At 59.0% G+C, this 19,289-nt stretch overlaps 1 protein-coding gene across 2 annotated transcripts; it reads left to right on the top strand.

The window, feature by feature from the left end:
- Positions 1-447: 447 nt before the first annotated feature.
- GTF2H4 (general transcription factor IIH subunit 4) lies at positions 448-19,051 on the top strand. 2 transcript variants are annotated; one of them, XM_090129145.1, is made up of 13 exons: positions 448-634; positions 3,067-3,171; positions 4,392-4,523; positions 6,857-6,953; positions 7,054-7,142; positions 8,824-8,932; positions 10,317-10,385; positions 11,879-11,962; positions 13,393-13,525; positions 14,706-14,836; positions 16,233-16,280; positions 16,374-16,452; positions 18,709-19,051. In XM_090129145.1, the coding sequence occupies exons 1-13, from the start codon at positions 501-503 to the stop codon at positions 18,879-18,881; spliced, it is 1,383 nt and encodes a 460-aa protein (XP_089985271.1). In that variant the 5' UTR covers positions 448-500; the 3' UTR covers positions 18,882-19,051. The 2 variants fall into 2 exon arrangements, with proteins under 2 accessions (XP_089985271.1, XP_089985273.1); XM_090129147.1 differs by lacking the exon at positions 4,392-4,523 and having other exon boundaries at positions 454-634; positions 18,709-18,999.
- Positions 19,052-19,289: the final 238 nt, after the last annotated feature.

Below are 19,289 nucleotides of genomic sequence, written 5' to 3'. Positions count from 1 at the left end.
GGGGGGGTATCAGGGGCTTTTGGGGCATAAATGGGGCTGTAGGGGTGGGATTGGGGCAGTTGTGGGGGTAATGGGGTGATGGGGGTGGTCCTGGGGGGGCATCAGGAGTTTTGGGGGTATAAAGGGGGCAATAAGGGGGGGGGTTGGGGCAGTTATGGGGGTGATGTGGTGAGGGTCCTGGGGGGGGGGCATTAGGAGCTTTGGGGGGGGATTTGGGAGCATAAAAGGGACAATAAGGGGGGGGCAGTTATAGGGGTAATGGGGTCTTGGAGGGGGGGGGGGGCTGGAGGTGTTGGAGGGGGGCAATGTGGGGATATTTAGGACCAATGGGGATCAAAGAGGGGGGGGGGTGGAGGAGAGATATTATGGGGTTGTGGCACTGTGTAATGTGTGTGTCCCCCCCCCTTTTCTTTTATGCCCAGCGGAGTTGGGGACCCCCCCCCACTGTTGAAGGGTAGGGAAGGGGGGGGTGGGGGGGGGGGAGCGTCTAGAAGGAGGAAATGGAGACGGCCCCCCGGCTGCAGAGGGGGGGGCAGCTGCAGTGTAAAAACCTGCACGAATTCCTACGGGGTCTCAGCCCCCCCCTCCTCGATCGCCTCTATGGGCACCCAGCCACCTGCCTGGCTGTGTTTCGGTGAGTTTAACCCCCCCAGAACCCCCCCCAAATCCCCTACAGACCCCCCCCAAAGCCCCCAGACCCTCTATATCCCCTATGCCCCCTCTAAGCCCCCTCAAATCCCCTACAGACCCCCCCCCAAAGCCCCCACACCCTCTATACCCCCTATACCCCCCCAGACCCCCCCCAAATCCCTTACAGCCCCCCACCCAAAGCCCCCAGACCCTCTATACCCCCTATGCCCCCTACAGACCCCCCCAAAGCCCCCAGACCCTCTATATCCCCTATACCCCCCCAAACCCCCCCCAAATCCCTTACAGCCCCCCCCCAAAACCCCCAGACCCTCTATATCCCCTATGCCCCCCCAGACCCCCCCAAATCCCCTATAGACCCCCCCAAAGCCCCCAGACCCTCTATATCCCCTATGCCCCCCAAGACCCCCCCCCAAATCCCCTATATACCCCCCCCAAAGCCCCCAGACCCTCTATATCCCCTATGCCCCCTCTAAGCCCCCTCAAATCCCCTACAGACCCCCCCCAAAGCCCCCAGACCCTCTATACCCCCTATACCCCCCCAGACCCCCCCCAAATCCCTTACAGCCCCCCACCCAAAGCCCCCAGACCCTCTATACCCCCTATGCCCCCCCAAAATCCCCCCCAAATCCCCTATATAGCCCCCCAAAGCCCCCAGACCCTCTATATCCCCTATGCCCCCCAAGACCCCCCCCCAAATCCCCTATATACCCCCCCCAAAGCCCCCAGACCCTCTATATCCCCTATGCCCCCTCTAAGCCCCCTCAAATCCCCTACAGACCCCCCCCAAAGCCCCCAGACCCTCTATACCCCCTATACCCCCCCAGACCCCCCCCAAATCCCTTACAGCCCCCCACCCAAAGCCCCCAGACCCTCTATACCCCCTATGCCCCCCCAAAATCCCCCCCAAATCCCCTATATAGCCCCCCAAAGCCCCCAGACCCTCTATATCCCCTATGCCCCCCAAGACCCCCCCCCAAATCCCCTATATACCCCCCCCAAAGCCCCCAGACCCTCTATATCCCCTATACCCCCCCAGACCCCCCCAAAAATCCCCTACAGCCCCCCCCCAAAGACCCCACACCCTCTATATCCACTATGCCCCCCCAAAAACCCCAGACTCCCCCAAATCCCCTACAGAGCCCCCCCAAAGCCCCCAGACCCTCTATACCCCCTATGCCCCCCCAGAACCCCCCCCAAATCCCTTACAGCCCCCCACCCAAAGCCCACAGACCCTCTATACCCCCTATGCCCCCCAAGACCCCCCCCAAATCCCCTATATACCCCCCCTATGCCCCCCCAGATCCCCTACAGACCCCCCCAAAGCCCCCAGACCCTTTATATCCTCTATGCCCCCCCAGACCCCCCCCCAAATCCCCTACAAACCCCCCCCCAAAGCCCCCGAACCCCATATTTCCTCTATATTGCTTCATTTTGGGGTTATTAATCCTTAATAATAGAGCAATAATTAGAAATGGAAAACAAATAATCGCTAATAATGGGAAATAAATGCAAATAAGAGCGGAATAAACTCTATTGTTGTTGATTAGGAGCTAATAATTAATGAATTAATGGGTAATGGTGGGAAAATAATTGTTAATAATTGGGAAATAAGTGTAAGTAGCAGTGAGATAGGTGCTGATGTTGTGGTTAGGAGCTAATAATTAATGAATTATTAGGGAAATAATTGTTAATAGTGGGGATGTGGTTGCAAATAATGGGATGCAAAAAAATGAAGGTTAGAAAATAATTGTTAATTATGGGGAAATTGCTGCTAATGAGAGTTTATGTAGATTAATAGCAGGTAAATAATGGCTAATAGCCATAAAATAATTCTTAATAGGGGAATAAGTGGCAAAATATTAGGAAATAGCAATTAATAAGAGGGACGTAATTAGAAATAATGGGGGACTCGTTGCTAATGATGGCGTATGGAGATTAACAGTGAGAAAATAATTCCTAATAATGGCAAATTAAGCCTTAATAGCGACGAAATAACTGCTAATTATGGAACAGAGAGGATGATATTAGGGAAATTATTATTAATAAGGGGAAATTAATTATAAATAGTGGAGGAACTGTAGGTAATAATGGTTGATGATAGGGAATAAAGCTTTAACAATAGAGGGAAAGCAGAATAACGAGGGGGAATTGCTAATAACGGGGAATAACCACAAATGATGAGGAATATGGGGGAATAAGGGGGAAATAATCACTAATAGCGTGCTAATAATTACTAATAACGGCAAACAAAAGGGAATAAATGGGGAAGGAGAGGTGATAGCAGGAAGAAAAGGAGGAACAGTGGGGGAATAGGGATTAATAGCGACGGATTAAGTGCTGATAGCGGGGAATGGGGGCTAATAATGAGGAATGGGAGCTAATAATGGTTATTAAGTGGGTGTCCCCCCCCCCCAGGGAGCTGCCAGGGCTGGCGCAGGTGGGGGTGATGCGGATGCTGTTCCTGGAGCAGCCCCTGCCCCAGGCTGCTGTGGGGCTGTGGGTGAAGAAGGAGTACAGCAAGTAGGTGGGGGGGGGGGGCAAGGGGGGGGGTCATATGGGGGGGGGGGGAAGGGGGGTCAAATGGGGGGGAGGGGGGAGAGGGGGGGTCAAATGGGGGGAGGGAAGGGGGTGGGAAGGGGGCGTCAAATGGGGGGGAAGGGGGGGGGTCAAATGGAGGGAGGGGGGGGAAGGGGAGTCAAATGGGGGGAGGGGGGGAAGGGAGGGGGAGTGGGGGTCAAATGGGGGGGAAGGGGGGAAGAGGGTTAAATGGGGGGGGCAAGGGGGGGTCATATGGGGGGGTCATATGGGGGGGAAGGGAGGGGAAGGGGGGGTCAAATGGGGGGGAAGGGGGGAAGGCAGGGGGGTCGCATGGGGGGGGAAGGGGGGGTCAAATGGGGGGGAAGAGGGGGTTAAATGGGGGGGGTCATATGGGGGGGGAAGGGAGGGGAAGGGGGGGTCAAATGGGGGGGAGGGGGGGAAGGGAGGGGAAGGGGGGGGAAGAGGGGGTTAAATGGGGGGGGTCATATGGGGGGGAAGGGAGGGGGGTCACATGGGGGGGGAAGGGGGGGTCAAATGGGGGGAGGGGGGGAAGGGAGGGGAAGGGAAGGGGGGGTCAAATAGGGGGGGTCACATGGGGGGGGAAGGGGGGTCAAATGGGGGGCAAGGGGGGGGGGGTCGCATGGGGGGGTTGCATGGGGGGAGGGGAAGGGGGGGGTCACCTGGGGGGAAGGGAGACGGGGGCGGGTCTTAAGGGGTGGGGTGGGTAGGGGATTGGGGGGGGGTCTTGGTGGGGGGGGTAGGGGACTGGGGGGGGGGGGGTCTTGTGGGGGGGGTAAGGGACTGGGGGGGGGCGGTCTTGTGGGGGGGGTTGGGGACTTGGGGGGGGAGTCTTATAGGGTGGGGGGGGGGTAGGGGACTCAGGTCTGGGGGGTCTTGTGGGGTGGGGGAGGAGAGGGTAAGGGACTCGGGGTGTGGGGGGGGTCTTATGGGGTGGGAGGGGGGTCCCTGGAGGACTGAGGGGGTCCCTGGAGGACTGAGGTGTGACGCTGTTGCCTGTGCGGCTGTAGGGAACAGGCAGACAGCCAGGAGATGCTGTTGGCGGTCTGGGGGGGTCTTGTGGGGTGGGGGAGGAAGGGATAACGGACTCAGGGGGGGTCTTATGGGATGGGAGGGGGGTCCCTGGAGGACTGAGGGGGTCCCTGGACGACTGAGGTGTGACGCTGTTGCCTGTGCGGCTGTAGGGAACAGGCAGACAGCCAGGAGATGCTGTTGGCGCTGAGGCTGTGGCACCCCCACACGCTGCCGGGGGGGCTCCCGGGGGTGGTCCTGCACCCCCAATTTCGACAGAACCTCCGCATTGCTCTGCTGGGGGGGTGAGAAGGGGCTGGGGGGGATGGGGGGGGGGGCAATGAGGGCAAGGGGGGGCATGGGGTGATGGGGGGGCAGTGGGGTGATGGGGGGGGCATGGGGTGATGAGGGTATGGGGGGGATATGGGGGGGTAATGGGGTTATGGGGGGGTGATGGGGACATGGGGGGGGCAGTGAGGGCATGGGGGCGCATGGGGTGATGGGGATATGGGGGGGTGGTGGGGATATGGGGGGCATGGGGTGATGGGGGGTGATGGGGGTATGGGGAAGCAATGGGGACATGGGGGGGGGCATGGGGTAATGGGGACTTGGGGGGGCAACGTGGACATGGGGGGGCAATGGGATGATGGGGGGGCGATGGGGGAGAAATGGGGACTTGAGGGGATATGGGGGGGCAATGGGGTGATGGGGGGGCGATGGGGGGGAAATGGGGACTTGGGGGGATATGGGGGGGCAATGGGGTGATGGGGGGGCAATGGGATGATGGGGTTATGGGGGGGTGATGGGGACATGGGGGGGCAATGAGGGCATGGGGGGGGCATGGGGTGATGGGAATATGGGGGGGCGGTGGGGATATGGGGGGGCATGGGATAATGGGGACATGGGGGGGCAATGGGGGGCAATAGGGTGATGGGGGTATGGGGGGGCAATAGGGGTATGGGGGGGCAGTGGGATGATGGGGTTATGGGGGGTGATGGGGACATGGGGGGGCAGTGGGGATATGGGGGGGCAATGGGGATATGGGGGGGCATGGGGTGATGGGAATATGGGGGGGCGGTGGGGATATGGGGGGGCAATGGGGTAATGGGGACTTGGGGGGGCGATGTGGACATGGGGGGATATGGGGGGCAATGGGGTGAGGGGGGGGAATGGGGACATGGGGGGGCATGGGGACATGGGGGAGCAACGTGGATATGGGGGGGCAATGGGATGATGGGGGGGCGATGGGGGGGAAATGGGGACTTGAGGGGATATGGGGGGGCAATGGGGTGATGGGGGGTGATGGGGGTATGGGGGGGTAATGGGATGATGGGGATATGGGGGGGGCAGTGGGGATAAGGGGGGGCAATGAGGACATGGGGGGGCAATGGGAATATGGGGGGCAATGAGGACCTGGGGGGGGGGGCATGATGTTATGGGAATATGGGGAGGCAATGGGGATAAGGGGGGGGGCGATGGGGGTATGGGGGGGTGATGGGGACATGGGGGGGGGGGGGGGGGGCATGGGGTGATGGGGGGCAGTGAGGACATGGGGGGGCAGTGGGGTGTTGGGCAGATGGGGGGGCCATGGGGTGATGGGGATGGGGGGGGGTCGTGGAAATAAGGGGAGGCAATGAGGACATGGGGGGGCAATGGGAATATGGGGGGCACTGGGGGTATGGGGGGGGCAATGAGGACCTGGGGGGGGGCATGGGGTGATGGGAATATGGGGAGGCAATGGGGATAACGGGGGGGGGCAATGGGGTGATGGGGGGGCATGGGGTGATGCGGGTATGGGGGGGCCAATGAGGATGTGGGGGGGGGGTATGGGGGGGCAATGGGAATAAGGGGGGGGGCAATGAGGATGTGGGGGGGGCAATGAGGATGTGGGGGGAATATGGGGGGGCAATGGAGATATGGGGGGGCAATGAGGATGTGGGGGGGAATATGGGGAGGCAATGGGGATGGGGGGGGGGGAAGTAGGCATGGGGGGGGTATGGGATGATGGCGATATGGGGAGGGGAATGGGGTTATGGGGGGGGCCGTGGAGGGGGGCAGTGGGGAGGGGGGGGTAATGGGGGGTCAATTGGAGGCGATGGGGGGGATAAAGGGGGGGGTAATGGGGTGATGGGGGGGCATGGGGTGATGGGGGTATGGGGGGGCCGTGGGGGGGGGACATGGGGGGGCAATGGGAATAAGGAGGGGCAGTGGGGATGCTTGGGGGGGCAGTGAGGATGTGGGGGGGGGATATGGGGGGGGCAATGAGGACGTGGGGGGGGATATGGGGGGGCAATGGGGATGCATGGGGGGCAATGGGGTTATGGGGGGGGGAAATAGGCATGGGGGGGGTATGGGATGATGGAGATATGGGGAGGGGAATGGGGTTGTGGGGGAGGGCAATGGGGAGGGGGGGGCAATGGGGGTCAATTGGAGGCAATGGGGGGGGGATAAAGGGGGGGGGCATTGGGGGTTATGGGGGGCAACGGGGGGTGAATGGGGTTGGGGAGGGGGGCAGTGAGGCATGGCAATGGAAGCAATGGGATTTTAGGGTGTCTGTGGGGGGGGGACGGACCAGGGGATCTTTTATGGCCCCCCCCCCGCCTTGTTTATAATATTGGGGGGGGGGTCTTTCTTAAAGGGGCAGCGCGTGGTCGGACGACACCGCCCCGCTGGGACCCGACAAACACGCCCGTGCTGTGCCTGCATTGGATAAATATGCTGAAGAACGATGGGAGGTAAGGAGATGGGGGGGGCGGGGGGGCGTGGGGGGGGGTCTTATGGTCCTAAATACCCGCTGGGGGGGGGTCTTTTTTATTTTCCTATTTCTCTCTACAGGTGATTTTGCATTTTATGGTGGGGTCTCCCAGCGCGGCGGTGAGTCAGGACCTGGCTCAGCTTTTGGTGCAGGCGGGGCTGATGAAAAGGTTGGGGTTTTTTTTTTGGGGGGGGGAGAGGGGAGGTCCTGGGGGGGGGCACGGTGGGGTTTTTGGGGGGGTCTGGGGGGTGGTGGGGGGTGTGGGGTGGGATTCAGAGGGGGTTGGGGGGGTTGAAGGGGATGGAGGGTGGAGGGGGGTGTGGGAAGGGGGGGTTGGAGGGGGTGGGGGGGTCTTAGAGATTGGGTTGGGGGGGTCTTTGTGGGGTTTTTGGGGGGGTCTGGGGGGTGATGGGGGGTGTGGGGTGGGATTCGGTGGGGGTTGGGGGGGTTGAAGGGGATGGGGGGTGGAGGGGGTGTGTGGGAAAGGGGGGGATGGAGGGGGTGGGGGGTGGAGGGGGTGTGTGGGAAAGGGGGGTTGGAGGGGGTGGGGGGGCACTTAAGGTTTGGGGAGGGGTCTGGGGGGGTCTTTGTGGGGTTTTTTGGGGGGGCGTGGGGGTGATGGGGGGTGTGGGGTGGGATTTGGAGGGGGTTGGGGGGGTTGAAGGGGATGGGGGGTGGAGGGGGTGTGTGGGAAAGGGGGGGATGGAGGGGGTGGGGGGGTCTTAGGGATGGGGTTGGGGGGGTCTTAGTGGTTTTGGGGGGTCTGGGGGCTATTTGGGGGGATCCCAAGAGTGGGTTTGGGAGGGGTCCCTCGGTTTCAGGGGTCTGGGGGCTATTTGGGGGGGTCCCAAGAGTGGGTTTGGGGGGGATCCTTGGGTTTTGGGGGTTCTGAGGGCTCCTGGGGGGGTCCCAGGAGTGGGTTTAGGGGGGGGTCCTTTGGGTTTTGGGGGGTCTGGTGGCTATTTTGGGGGGTCCCAGGAGTGGGTTTGGGGGGGGTCCCTCGGTTTCAGGGGTCTGGGGGCTATTTGGGGGGGTCCCAGGAGTGGGTTTGGGGGGGGTCCTTGGGTTTTGGGGGGTCAGGGGGCTATTTGGGGGGGTCCCAGGAGTGGGTTTTGGGGGGGTCCCTCGTTTTTGGGGGTCTGGGGGCTACTAGGGGGTCCCAGGAGTGGGTTTTGGGGGGGGTCCCTCGGTTTTGGGGGTCTGGGGGCTATTTGGGGGGGTCCCAGGAGTGGGTTTGGGGGGGGTCCTTGGATTTTGGGGGGTCTGGAGGCTATTGGGGGGGTCCCAGGAGTGAGTTTGGGGGGGTCCTTTGGGTTTTGGGGGTCTGGAGGCTGTTTTGGGGGGTCCCAAGAGTGGGTTTGGGGGGGTCCTTGGATTCTGGGGTGTCTGGAGGCTACTGGAGGGGTCCCAGGAGTGGATTTGGGGGGGGGTCCTCTGGGTTTTGGGGGGTCTGGGGGCTACTAGGGGGTCCCAGGAGTGGGTCTGGGGGGGATCCTTGGGTTTTGGGGGTTCTGAGGGCTCCTGGGGGGGGTCCCAGGAATGGGTTTTGGGGGGGTCCCTCGGTTTCAGGGGTCTGGGGGCTATTTGGGGGGGTCTCTGGAGTGGATTTGGGGGGGTCCTTTGGGTTTTGGGGGGTCTGGGGGCTACTGGGGGGGTCCCAGGAGTGGGTTTAGGGGGGGGTCCTTTGGGTTTTGGGGGGTCTGGGGGCTATTTGGGGGGGGTCCCAAGAGTGGGTTTGGGGGGGGTCCTTGGATTTTGGGGGGTCTGGAGGCTATTTGAAGGGTATGGGGGGGGTTTTAGGATTTGGAAGAGGAGGGGGGGGGGGGGTCTGATCTCAAGGGTCCCTACAGTGAGGGGGGGGAAGCCCCCTGCATCACATCAGCTGGGTTTCAATTCCTACTGCTGGACACCCCTGCCCAGCTCTGGTACTTCGTGCTGCAGTACCTGCGGGGTGCTGAGGTGAGGGGGGGGGGGGGAACCCCCAGAGACCCCCCCCCCAGATCCCCCAAAGACCCCCCCCCCCCCCCGTGGCTCCAGTATCTACTAAGCCACCCCTCTTCCCCCCCCCCAAAAAACCCCAATATCCTCCCAAATTTCCCCATAGGACTCCAATAGACCCCCAGTGCCCCCCCCCCCAGGAGCTCAATTTACCCCCCCAGAGACCCCCCCCCCAAAATCCTTATCCAGAATCTCCATATCTCCCCATGTCCACCCCCATAGACACCCACAGGACCCCCCCCTCCTCAAGGATCCTCCCAAATTTTACCATAGGACTTCAATAGACCCCCAGTGCCCCCCCCCCAGGAGCTCAATTTACCCCCCCAGAGACCCCCCCCCAAAATCCTTATCCAGAATCTCCATATCTCCCCATGTCCCCCCCCCTCAAAGACCCCAATATCCTCCCAGATTTCCCCATAGAACTCCAATAGACCCCCAGTGCCCCCCCCCAGGAGCTCAATATACCCCCCCAGAGACCCCCCCCCCCCAAAATCCTTATCCAGAATCTCCATATCTCCCCCTGTCCCCCCCCATAGACATCCACAGGACCCCCCCCCCCTCAAGGATCTGGGACCCCTAAATCCCCCCCCCCCCCCCAGGAGCCCCAAATGCCTCCATGGAATCCTAGAACCCCCTTCCCCCCCCCCCCCCCAGTAGCCCCAAATATCTCCACGGGACCACAGAGCCCCCCCCCCCAACCCTGGACCCCCCCAAATCCTTTTTTGGGATCCCATTATTGTCCAGGATTCCCCCCCCCCCACACAAATTCCTCCTCTGAACCCCAATATTCCCCCAGACCCCCCCCCCCTCCATCCCTGTAGATCCTCCCCACGTTCCCCCAAATTCCAATTTGGGATCCCAATGTCCCCCCCCCTCCCAGGAGCTCAATATACCCCCCAGGACCCCCCCAAAATCCTTATCCAGGACCCCCATATCTCCCCCTGCCCCCCCCCAGAACCCCACAGGACCCCCCCCCCATCCTCCCCAAATTCCTCCCTGTGGCCCCAATATCTACTTAGCCCCCCCCCCCCAAATATCCTCCCAAATTTCTCCATGGGGCTCCAACAGATCCTCAGTACCCCAAGGACCCCCCCCCCCCCCCCCAGGACCCCCATATCCCTTTCTGGAACCCCAGGACCCCCCCCCCCCCCAAAATCACCCCCCCCCCTCCTCCCATCCAGGACCCCAAAATTTTCTTCTTGGGATGATCGTCCCCTTTAGAACCCCCCCATAAAATTCACCTTTAGGACCCCCCCCAGCCCCCCCACTTTCTCCAGAACCCCCAAATTCCTCAATAGACCCCCAGGACCACCTTCAACCCCCCCTATTTTTTGCTCCCCCCCAGGCACGTGGCATGGATCTGGTGGAGATTCTCTCCTTTCTCTTCCAGCTGAGCTTCAGCACCCTGGGAAAGGTGGGGGGGGGGGGAAATTTGGGGAGAATTGGGAAAATTGGGGGAGAATTGGGGGGAAAGTGGTAAAGTTGGGGGGGAAATTGGGAAAATTGGGGGGAAAGTGGGAAAGTTGGGGTGAAATTGGGAAAATTGGGGGGAAATTGGGAGGTTGGGGGGAAATTGGGAAAATTGGGGGGAAAGGGGGAAGGTTAGGGGGGGAAATTGGGAAAATTGGGGGGAAAGTGGAAAAAATGGGGGGGAATTTGAGGGAAAGTGGGAAAATAGGGGGAGAATTGGGAAAATAGGGGGAGAATTGGGGGGAAAAGTGGGAAAGTTGGGGGGGGAAATTGGGAAAATTGGGGGAGAATTGGGGGAAAATGGGAAAATTGGGGGAGAACTGGGGGAGAATTGGGAAAGTTGGGGGGTGGTGGGGAGAAATGAGGGGAATTGAGGGGAGAAATGGGAAAATTGGGGGAAAATTGGGGGAGAAGTGGGAAAATTGGGGGGAAAAGTGGGAAAACTGGGGAAAAGTTGAGAGGAAAGTGGGAAAATGGGGGCAAATTGGGGGAGAATTGGGGGGGGAATTGGGGGGAAAATGGGGAAATGTAGGAAGAACTGGAAAGAATTGGGGGAAATGGGGGGAAAGTGGGGAGGATAGGGAAAATGGGGGGTGAATGGTTGTTGTGGGCTGTTGTTGGGTGTTGTGGGGTGTTGCTGGGGGGTGAATGGTTGTGGGTGGGTTGTTGGTGGGTTGTTGTGGGTTGTTGGGTGTTGTGGGGTGTCGGTGGGTTGTTGCTGGGGGTGAATGGTTGTTGGTGGGTTGTTGGTGGGTTGTTGCTGGATGTTGTGGGGTGTCGGTGGGTTGGTGTTGGGTGTCGGTGGGCTGTTGTGGGTTGTTGTTGGGTTTTGTGGGGTGTTGGTGGGGGTGAATGGTTGTTGGTGGGTTCTTGTGGGTTGTTGGGTTGGTGTTGGGTGTTGGTGGGTTGGTGTTGGGTGTTGGTGGGTTGGTGTTGGGTGTCAGTGGGTTGTTGCTGGGGATGAATGGTTGTTGTTGGGTTTTTGGGTGTTGTGGGGTGTCGGTGGGTTGTTGCTGGGGGTGAATGGTTGTTGGTGGGTTGCTGTGGGATGTTGTTGGTTGTTGTGGGGTGTCGGTGGGTTGGTGTTGGGTGCCGGTGGGTTGTTGCTGGGGGTGAATGGTTGTTGATGGGTTGTTGTGGGTTGTTGTTGAGTTTTCTGGGGTGTCTGTGGGTTGTTGGGTGTCGGTGGGTTGTTGTTGGGTGTTGGTGGGTTGTTGCTGGGGGTGAATGGTTGTTGGTGGGTTGTTGGGTGTTGTGGGGTGTCGGTGGGTTGGTGTTGGGTATCATTGGGTTGTTGTGGGTTGTTATTGGGTTTTGTGGGTTGTTGCTGGGGATGAACGGTTTTTGTGGGTCGCTGTTGGGTGTTGTTGGGTTGTTGTGGGTTGGTGTTGGGTGTTGTTGTGGGGTGTAAATCACACACACAGGATTATTCCCCAGGATTATTCGGTGGAGGGGATGAGTGATTCCTTGCTGACCTTCCTGCAGCACCTGAGGGAGTTCGGGTTGGTGTTCCAGAGGAAGGTGGGCGTTTTGGGGCAGCGTGGGGACACTGTGGGGACGTTGTGGGGACACTGTGGGGCACAGGGACGTCGTGAGGACGTGGGGACATCGGAGGGAAATTGTGGGGCCAAGGGGACGTCATGGGGACGTGGGGACATCGTAGGGAAATTGTGGGGCCAAGGGGACATCATGGGGACGTGGGGACATCGTAGGGAAATTGTGGGGCCAAGGGGACGTCATGGGGACGTGGGGACATCATGGGGACATTGTGGGGTCAAGGGGACGTCATGGGGACGTGGGGACATCGTAGGGAAATTGTGGGGCCAAGGGGACGTCATGGGGACGTGGGGACATCATGGGGACATTGTGGGGTCAAGGGGATGTCATGGGGACGTCATGGAGATGTGGGGATGTTGTGGGGTCAAGGGAGCATCATTATGGGGACGTTATGGGGTCAAGAGGACATCATGGAGATGTGAGGACATCATGGGGACATTGTGGGGTCAAGGGGACATCATGGGGACATCATGGAGACTTGGGGACATCATGGGGACATTGTGAGGCCGAGGGGACGTCATGGGAACATCATGGGGACGTTGTAGGGTCAAGGGGACGTCATGGGGACATCATGGAGATGTGGGGATGTTGTGGGGTCAAGGGAGCATCATTATGGGGACGTTATGGGGTCAAGAGGACATCATGGAGATGTGAGGACATCATGGGGACATTGTGGGGTCAAGGGGACATCATGGGGACATCATGGAGACTTGGGGACATCATGGGGACATTGTGGGGCCGAGGGGACGTCATGGGAACATCATGGGGACGTTGTGGGGCCAAGGGGACATCATGGGGGCATCATGGAGATGTGGGGACATTGTGGGGCCAAGGGGACCTCATGGGGACATTGTGGGGCCAAGGGGACATCGTGGGGGCATCATGTAGATGTGGGGACATTATGGGGCCAAGGGGACATCATGGGGACATTGTGGGGCCAAGGGGACCTCATGGGGACATTGTGGGGCCAAGGGGACATCGTGGGGGCATCATGGAGATGTGGGGACATTATGGGGCCAAGGGGACATCATGGGGACATCATGGAGACTTAGGGACATCATGGGGACATTATGGGGTCAAGGGGACATCATGGGAACATCGTGTAGATGTGGGGTCATCATGGGGACATTATGGGGCCAAGGGGACATCATGGGGACATCATGGAGACTTGGGGACATCATGGAGACATTGTGGGGTCAAGGGGACATCATGGGGACATCATGGGGACGTTGTGGGGTCAAGAGGACATCATGGGGTCATTATGGGGCCAAGGGGACATCATGGGGACATCACAGAGATGTAGGGACATTATGGGATCAAGGAGACATCACGGAGGCATCATGTAGATGTGGGGACATCGTGGGGACACCTGGGGACCCACGTCCACCCCACAGCGCAAGTCCCGTCGCTTCTACCCCACACGTTTGGCCATCGCTTTGGCCTCGGGGACATCGGGGACACCTCCGGAGCCCGACACCCGTGGCTTCATCGTGGTGGAGACCAACTACCGCATCTACGCCTACACCGGTGGGTGTCCCCATCGTGTCCCCATCGTGTCCCCATCGTGTCCCCATCGTGTCCCCATGTCACCATTCCCCTTGTCTCATGTACCCATGGTGTCCCCATATCCCCATCACCCATGTCCTTATGTCCCCATGGTGTCCTCATGGTGTTCCCATTCCCCATGTCCCCATTCCCCAACGTCTCATGTCCCCATCGTGTCCCCATGTCCCCATTTCCCAATGTCTCATGTCCCCATCGTGTCCCCATGTCCCCATTCCCCAATGTCTCATGTCCCCATGGTGTCCCCATGTCCCCATTCCCCATGTCTCATGTCCCCATGGTGTCCCCATGGTGTTCCCATTCCCCAATGTCTCATGTCCCCATCATGTCCCCATCGTGTCCCCATGTCACCATCACCCATGTCCTTATGTCCCCATGGTGCCCTCATGGTGTTCCCATTCCCCATGTCCCCATTCCCCATGTCTCATGTCCCCATGGTGTCCACATGTCCCCATTCCCCAACGTCTCATGTCCCCATGGTGTCCACATGTCCCCATTCCCCAATGTCTCATGTCCCCATTCCCCATGTCTCATGTCCTCATGTCCCCATTCCCCAGTGTCCCCATCACGTCCCCATGGTGTCCCCATGTCCCTATTCCCCATGTCCCTATGGTGTCCCTATGTCCCCATCATGTCCCCATGTCCCCATGATGTCCCCATGTACCCATTCCCCTTGTCTCATAACCTCATGGTGTCCCCATGTCCCCATTCCCCAATGTCTCATGTCCCCATCATGTCCCCATTCCCCATGTCCCCATTGCCCAATGTCCCCATGTCCCCATGGTGTCCTCATGTCCCCATGGTGTCCCCATGTCCCCATCGTGTCCCCATGTCCCCATTGCTCAGTGTCTCATGTCTCCATCGTGTCCTCATGTCCCCATCCCCACGATGTCCCCCACGATGTCCCCCACGATGTCCCCCCGTCCCTGGGATGCCCCCATACCCCCCCATCCCCACGATGTCCCCATAATGTCCCCTATCCCTGCGATGTCCCCATACCCCCCATCCCCACCATGTCCCCATAATGTCCCCTATCCCTGCGATGTCCCCATACCCCCCATCCCCATGATGTCCCCCTATCCCTGCGATGTCCCCATACCCCCCCATCCCCACCATGTCCCCACCATGTCCCCCTTGTCCCCAGACTCAGAGCTGCAGATCGCTCTCATCGCTCTCTTCTCGGAGCTGCTGTACCGTTTCCCCAACCTGGTGGTGGCCCAGGTGACAAGGGACAGCGTGCAGGCAGCCATCGCCAATGGGATCACGGCCGACCAGGTGGGGACACTGGGGGGACATGGGGACAGTGGGGGGGTCCGGCGCAGTCAGAGGGGTGGCATTGGGGCTGGAGGTGCCTTATGGGGTAAGCCATGGGGTGTCGGGGTGCCCTATGGGGTGTTGGGGTGCCCTACCCCTATAGGGTAAGCCATAGAGTGTCAGGGTGCTCTATGGGGTGATGGGGTGCCCTATAGGGTAAGCCATGGGGTGTCGAGGTGCCCTATGGGGTAAGCCATGGGGTCTTGTGGTGCTCTATGGGGTGTTGGGGTGTCATATGGGGTAAGCCGTGGGGTGTCGAGGTGCCCTATGGGGTGTTGGGGTGCCCTATGGGGTGTTGGGGTGCTCTATGGGGTAAGCCATGGGGTCTTGGGGTGCTCTATGGGGTGTTGGGGTGCCCTACTAGGTAAGCCATGGGGTCTTGGGGTGTTATAGGGTAATCCATGGGGTGTTGAAGTGCCCTATGGGATGTTGGGGTGCCCTACCCCTATAGGGTAAGCCATAGAGCATCAGGGTGCTCTATGGGGTGATGGGGTGCCCTATAGGGTAAGCCATGAGGTGTCAAGGTGCCCTATGGGGTGTTGGGGTGCCCTATGGGGTAAGCCATGGGGTGTTGGGGTGCCCTATAGGGTAAGCCATGGGGTGTCGAGGTGCCCTATAGGGTGTTGGGATGCCCTATAGGGTAAGCCATGGGGTGTTGAAGTGCCCTATGGGGTGTTGGGGTGTTCTATAGGGTATGCCATGGGGTCCTGGGGTGCCCTATGGGGTGTTGGGTGCCATATGGGGTAAGCCATGGGGTGTCGAGGTGCCTTATAGGGTGTTGGGGTACCCTATAGGGTAAGCTATGGGGTCTTGGGGTGCTCTATGGGGTGTTGGGGTGCCCTACTGGGTAAGCCATGGGGTCTTGGGGTGCTCTATGGGGTGTTGGGGTGCCCTATAGAGTAAACCATAGTGTCTGGGTGCCCCATGGGGTGTTAGGGTGCCCTACGGGGTAAGCCATGGGGTGTTGAGGTTCCTTATGGGGTGTTGGGGTGCCCTATGGGGTAAGCCATGGGGTTCTGTCGTGCCCTATGGGGTGTTGGGGTGCACTGTAGGGTTTTGGGGTGACCTATGGGTACGCCATGCGGTGTTGGGATGCCCTTTGGGGGTGTTGGGGTGCCCTATGGGGTAAGCCATGGGGTATTGGGGTGCTCTATGGTGCACTGGGGCACCCCATAGCAGTGCTGAGGACCTTGGGGTGCACTATGGGATATCAGGGTGCCCCACGGGGATTCTGATTGGCCCCATAGGGTGTTGGGTTGATCTATGGGGCACTGGGGTGACCCGTGGAGTATTGGGGTGACCCATGGGGTATTGGGGTCTCCCATTAAAACCCCCCTTTCTCCCCCCCCCACCCCAGATTATCCACTTCCTGCGCACGCGGGCGCATCCAATCATGGCCAAGCAGGTGAGCATTGGGAGGGGAGGGGACCCCAAAATGTGGGGAGGACCCCCCAAAGGACCCCTCCCCACACTGTCCCTGTACCCCATAACCCCACAGAGCCCGGTGTTGCCCCCCACCATCACCGACCAGATCCGCCTCTGGGAGCTGGAGAGGGACCGACTGCGCTTCTCCGAGGGTGAGGAGGGGGGACAGTGGTGTCCCCAAGGGTTGGTGGCCTCCATGGAGGTGTCCCCAAGGGTTGGTGGCATCCTTGGGGACGTCTCCAAGGGTTGGTGGCATCATTGGGGACGTCTCAAGGGTTGGTGCCATCACTGGGGACATTTCCAAGGGTTGGTGCCATCATTGGGGACATCTCCATGGGTTGCTGCCATCATTGGGGACATTTCCAAGGGTTGGTGCCATCATTGGGGACATCTCCATGGGTTGGTGGCATCATTGCGGACATTTCCAAGGGTTGGTGGCATCTTTGGGGACATCTCCAAGGGTTGGTGCCATCATTGGGGACGTCTCAAGGGTTGGTGCCATCACTGGGGACATCTCCATGGGTTGGTGGCATCTTTGGGGACATCCCCATTGGTTGGTGGCATCTTTGGGTCCATCTCCACGCGTCGATGCCACCATTGGTGCCATCTCCATGGGTTGGTGGCATCTTTGGGGCCATCTCCAATGGTTGGTGGCATCTTTGGTTCCATCTCCATGCGTCAATGCCACCATTGATTGGTGGCATCTTTGGTTCCATCTCCATTGGTTGATGCCAACATTGGTGCCATCTCCAAGGGTTGGTGGCATCTTTGGGGCCATCTCCAAGGGTTGGTGGCATCTTTGGAGCCATCTCCATGGGTTGGTGGCATCTTTGGGTCCATCTCCATGGGTTGGTGGCATCTTTGGGGCCATCTCCAAGGGTTGGTGGCATCTTTGGAGCCATCTCCAAGGGTTGGTGGCATCTTTGGGACCATCTCCATGGGTTGGTGGCATCTTTGGGACCATCTCCACGCATCGACGCCACCACTGGTGCCATCACCATTGGTTGGTGGCATCTTTTGGGCCATCTCCAAGGGTTGGTGGCATCTTTGGGTCCATCTCCAAGGGTTGGTGGCATCTTTGATTCCATCTCCATTGGTTGGTGGCATCTTTTGGGCCCATCTCCATGGGTTGGTGGCATCTTTGGGTCCATCTCCATTGGTTGGTGGCATCTTTGGCACCATCTCCACGCGTCGACGCCACCATTGGTGCCATCTCCAAGGGTTGGTGGCATCATTGGGGCCATCTCCAAGGATTGGTGGCATCTTTGGGTCCATCTCCATTGATTGGTGGCATCTTTGGGTCCATCTCCAAGGGTTGGTGGCATCTTTGATTCCATCTCCATTGGTTGGTGGCATCTTTGGGGCCATCTCCATGGGTTGGTGGCATCTTTGGGAACATCTCCAAGGGTTGGTGACACCTTTGTGTCCATCACCACGCATCGACGCCACCATTGGTGCCATCACCACTTGTTGGTGGCATCATTGGGTCCATCTCCATGGGTTGGTGGCATCTTTGATTCCATCTCCAAGGGTTGGTGGCATCTTTGATTCCATCTCCAAGGGTTGGTGGCATCTTTGGGAACATCTCCAAGGGTTGGTGACATCTTTGTGTCCATCTCCACGCGTCGACGCCACCATTGGTGCCATCTCCATTGGTTGGTGGCATCTTTGGGTCCATCACCACGCATCGACGCCACCATTGGTGCCATCACCACTTGTTGGTGGCATCATTGGGTCCATCTCCATGGGTTGGTGGCATCTTTGGGGCCATCTCCAAGGGTTGGTGGCATCTTTGATTCCATCTCCAAGGGTTGGTGGCATCTTTGGGAACATCTCCAAGGGTTGGTGACATCTTTGTGTCCATCTCCACGCGTCGACGCCACCATTGGTGCCATCTCCATTGGTTGGTGGCATCTTTGGGTCCATCACCACGCATCGACGCCACCATTGGTGCCATCACCACTTGTTGGTGGCATCATTGGGTCCATCTCCATGGGTTGGTGGCATCTTTGGGGCCATCTCCAAGGGTTGGTGGCATCTTTGGGTCCATCTCCATTGGTTGGTGGCATCTTTGGTTCCATCTCCATGGGTTGGTGGCATCTTTGGGTCCATCTCCATTGGTTGGTGGCATCTTTGGTTCCATCTCCAAGGGTTGGTGACACCTTTGTGTCCATCTCCACGCGTCGACGCCACCATTGGTGCCATCACCACTGGTTGGTGGCATCATTGGGTCCATCTCCAAGGGTTGGTGGCATCTTTGGGTCCATCTCCAAGGGTTGGTGGCATCTTTGTGTCCATCTCCACGCATCGACGCCACCACCAAGCCTTGATGCCACCCGCTCTCTAAAAAAAATCCTCATCGTCCCCCCATCTTTTTTCTCTTCCCCCCACCCCCCCCAAATTTTTAGGAGTGCTCTACAACCAATTCCTATCCCAGGTGGACTTTGAGGTTCTTCGTGACCACGCCAGGTCTTTGGGGGTGTTGATGTTCGAAAACCCCACGCGACGTCTCATGGTGGTGACCCCAGGAGGTCACCCCGACGTCAAACGTTTTTGGAAGAGGCAGAAGCACAGCACGTAGGGATCCCCCTCCCCATTTATTTTTTAAATCTAGATACCAAATGTGGGTTTGTTTGCTTTTTTTTTTACCATAAGAATAAAAAAATGAGAATTTTGGAGGAGTTCCGTCCTCGTTTTCCCGTGAAATGGCCACGTTTTACATCCACGTCACCTCCATATAACCATATAATGCCCCTCCCCCCCCCAAAAAATAATAATATTTCCCCCAAATAACACATTTTCCCCCCCCCTTGCCCCCCAAAATTTCCAAACTTGACCAAAATAACCCAATTTTCCCCCCTAAGAACCCAATTTTCCCCCAAAGGAACGCAATTTCCCCCCAAATAACCCATTTTCGCCTCAAAATACCCCATTTTTCCCTAAAATATCCATTATTTTCACCCAAAATAACCCCAGTTCTCCCCCCCCA

Source organism: Phasianus colchicus, chromosome 35, assembly GCF_987193195.1.
Source record: "Phasianus colchicus chromosome 35, bPhaCol1.hap1.1, whole genome shotgun sequence".
NCBI lineage: Eukaryota > Metazoa > Chordata > Aves > Galliformes > Phasianidae > Phasianus > Phasianus colchicus.
Note: the sequence above shows the minus strand (reverse complement) of the source record. Positions and strands in the feature narration are given on the sequence as shown.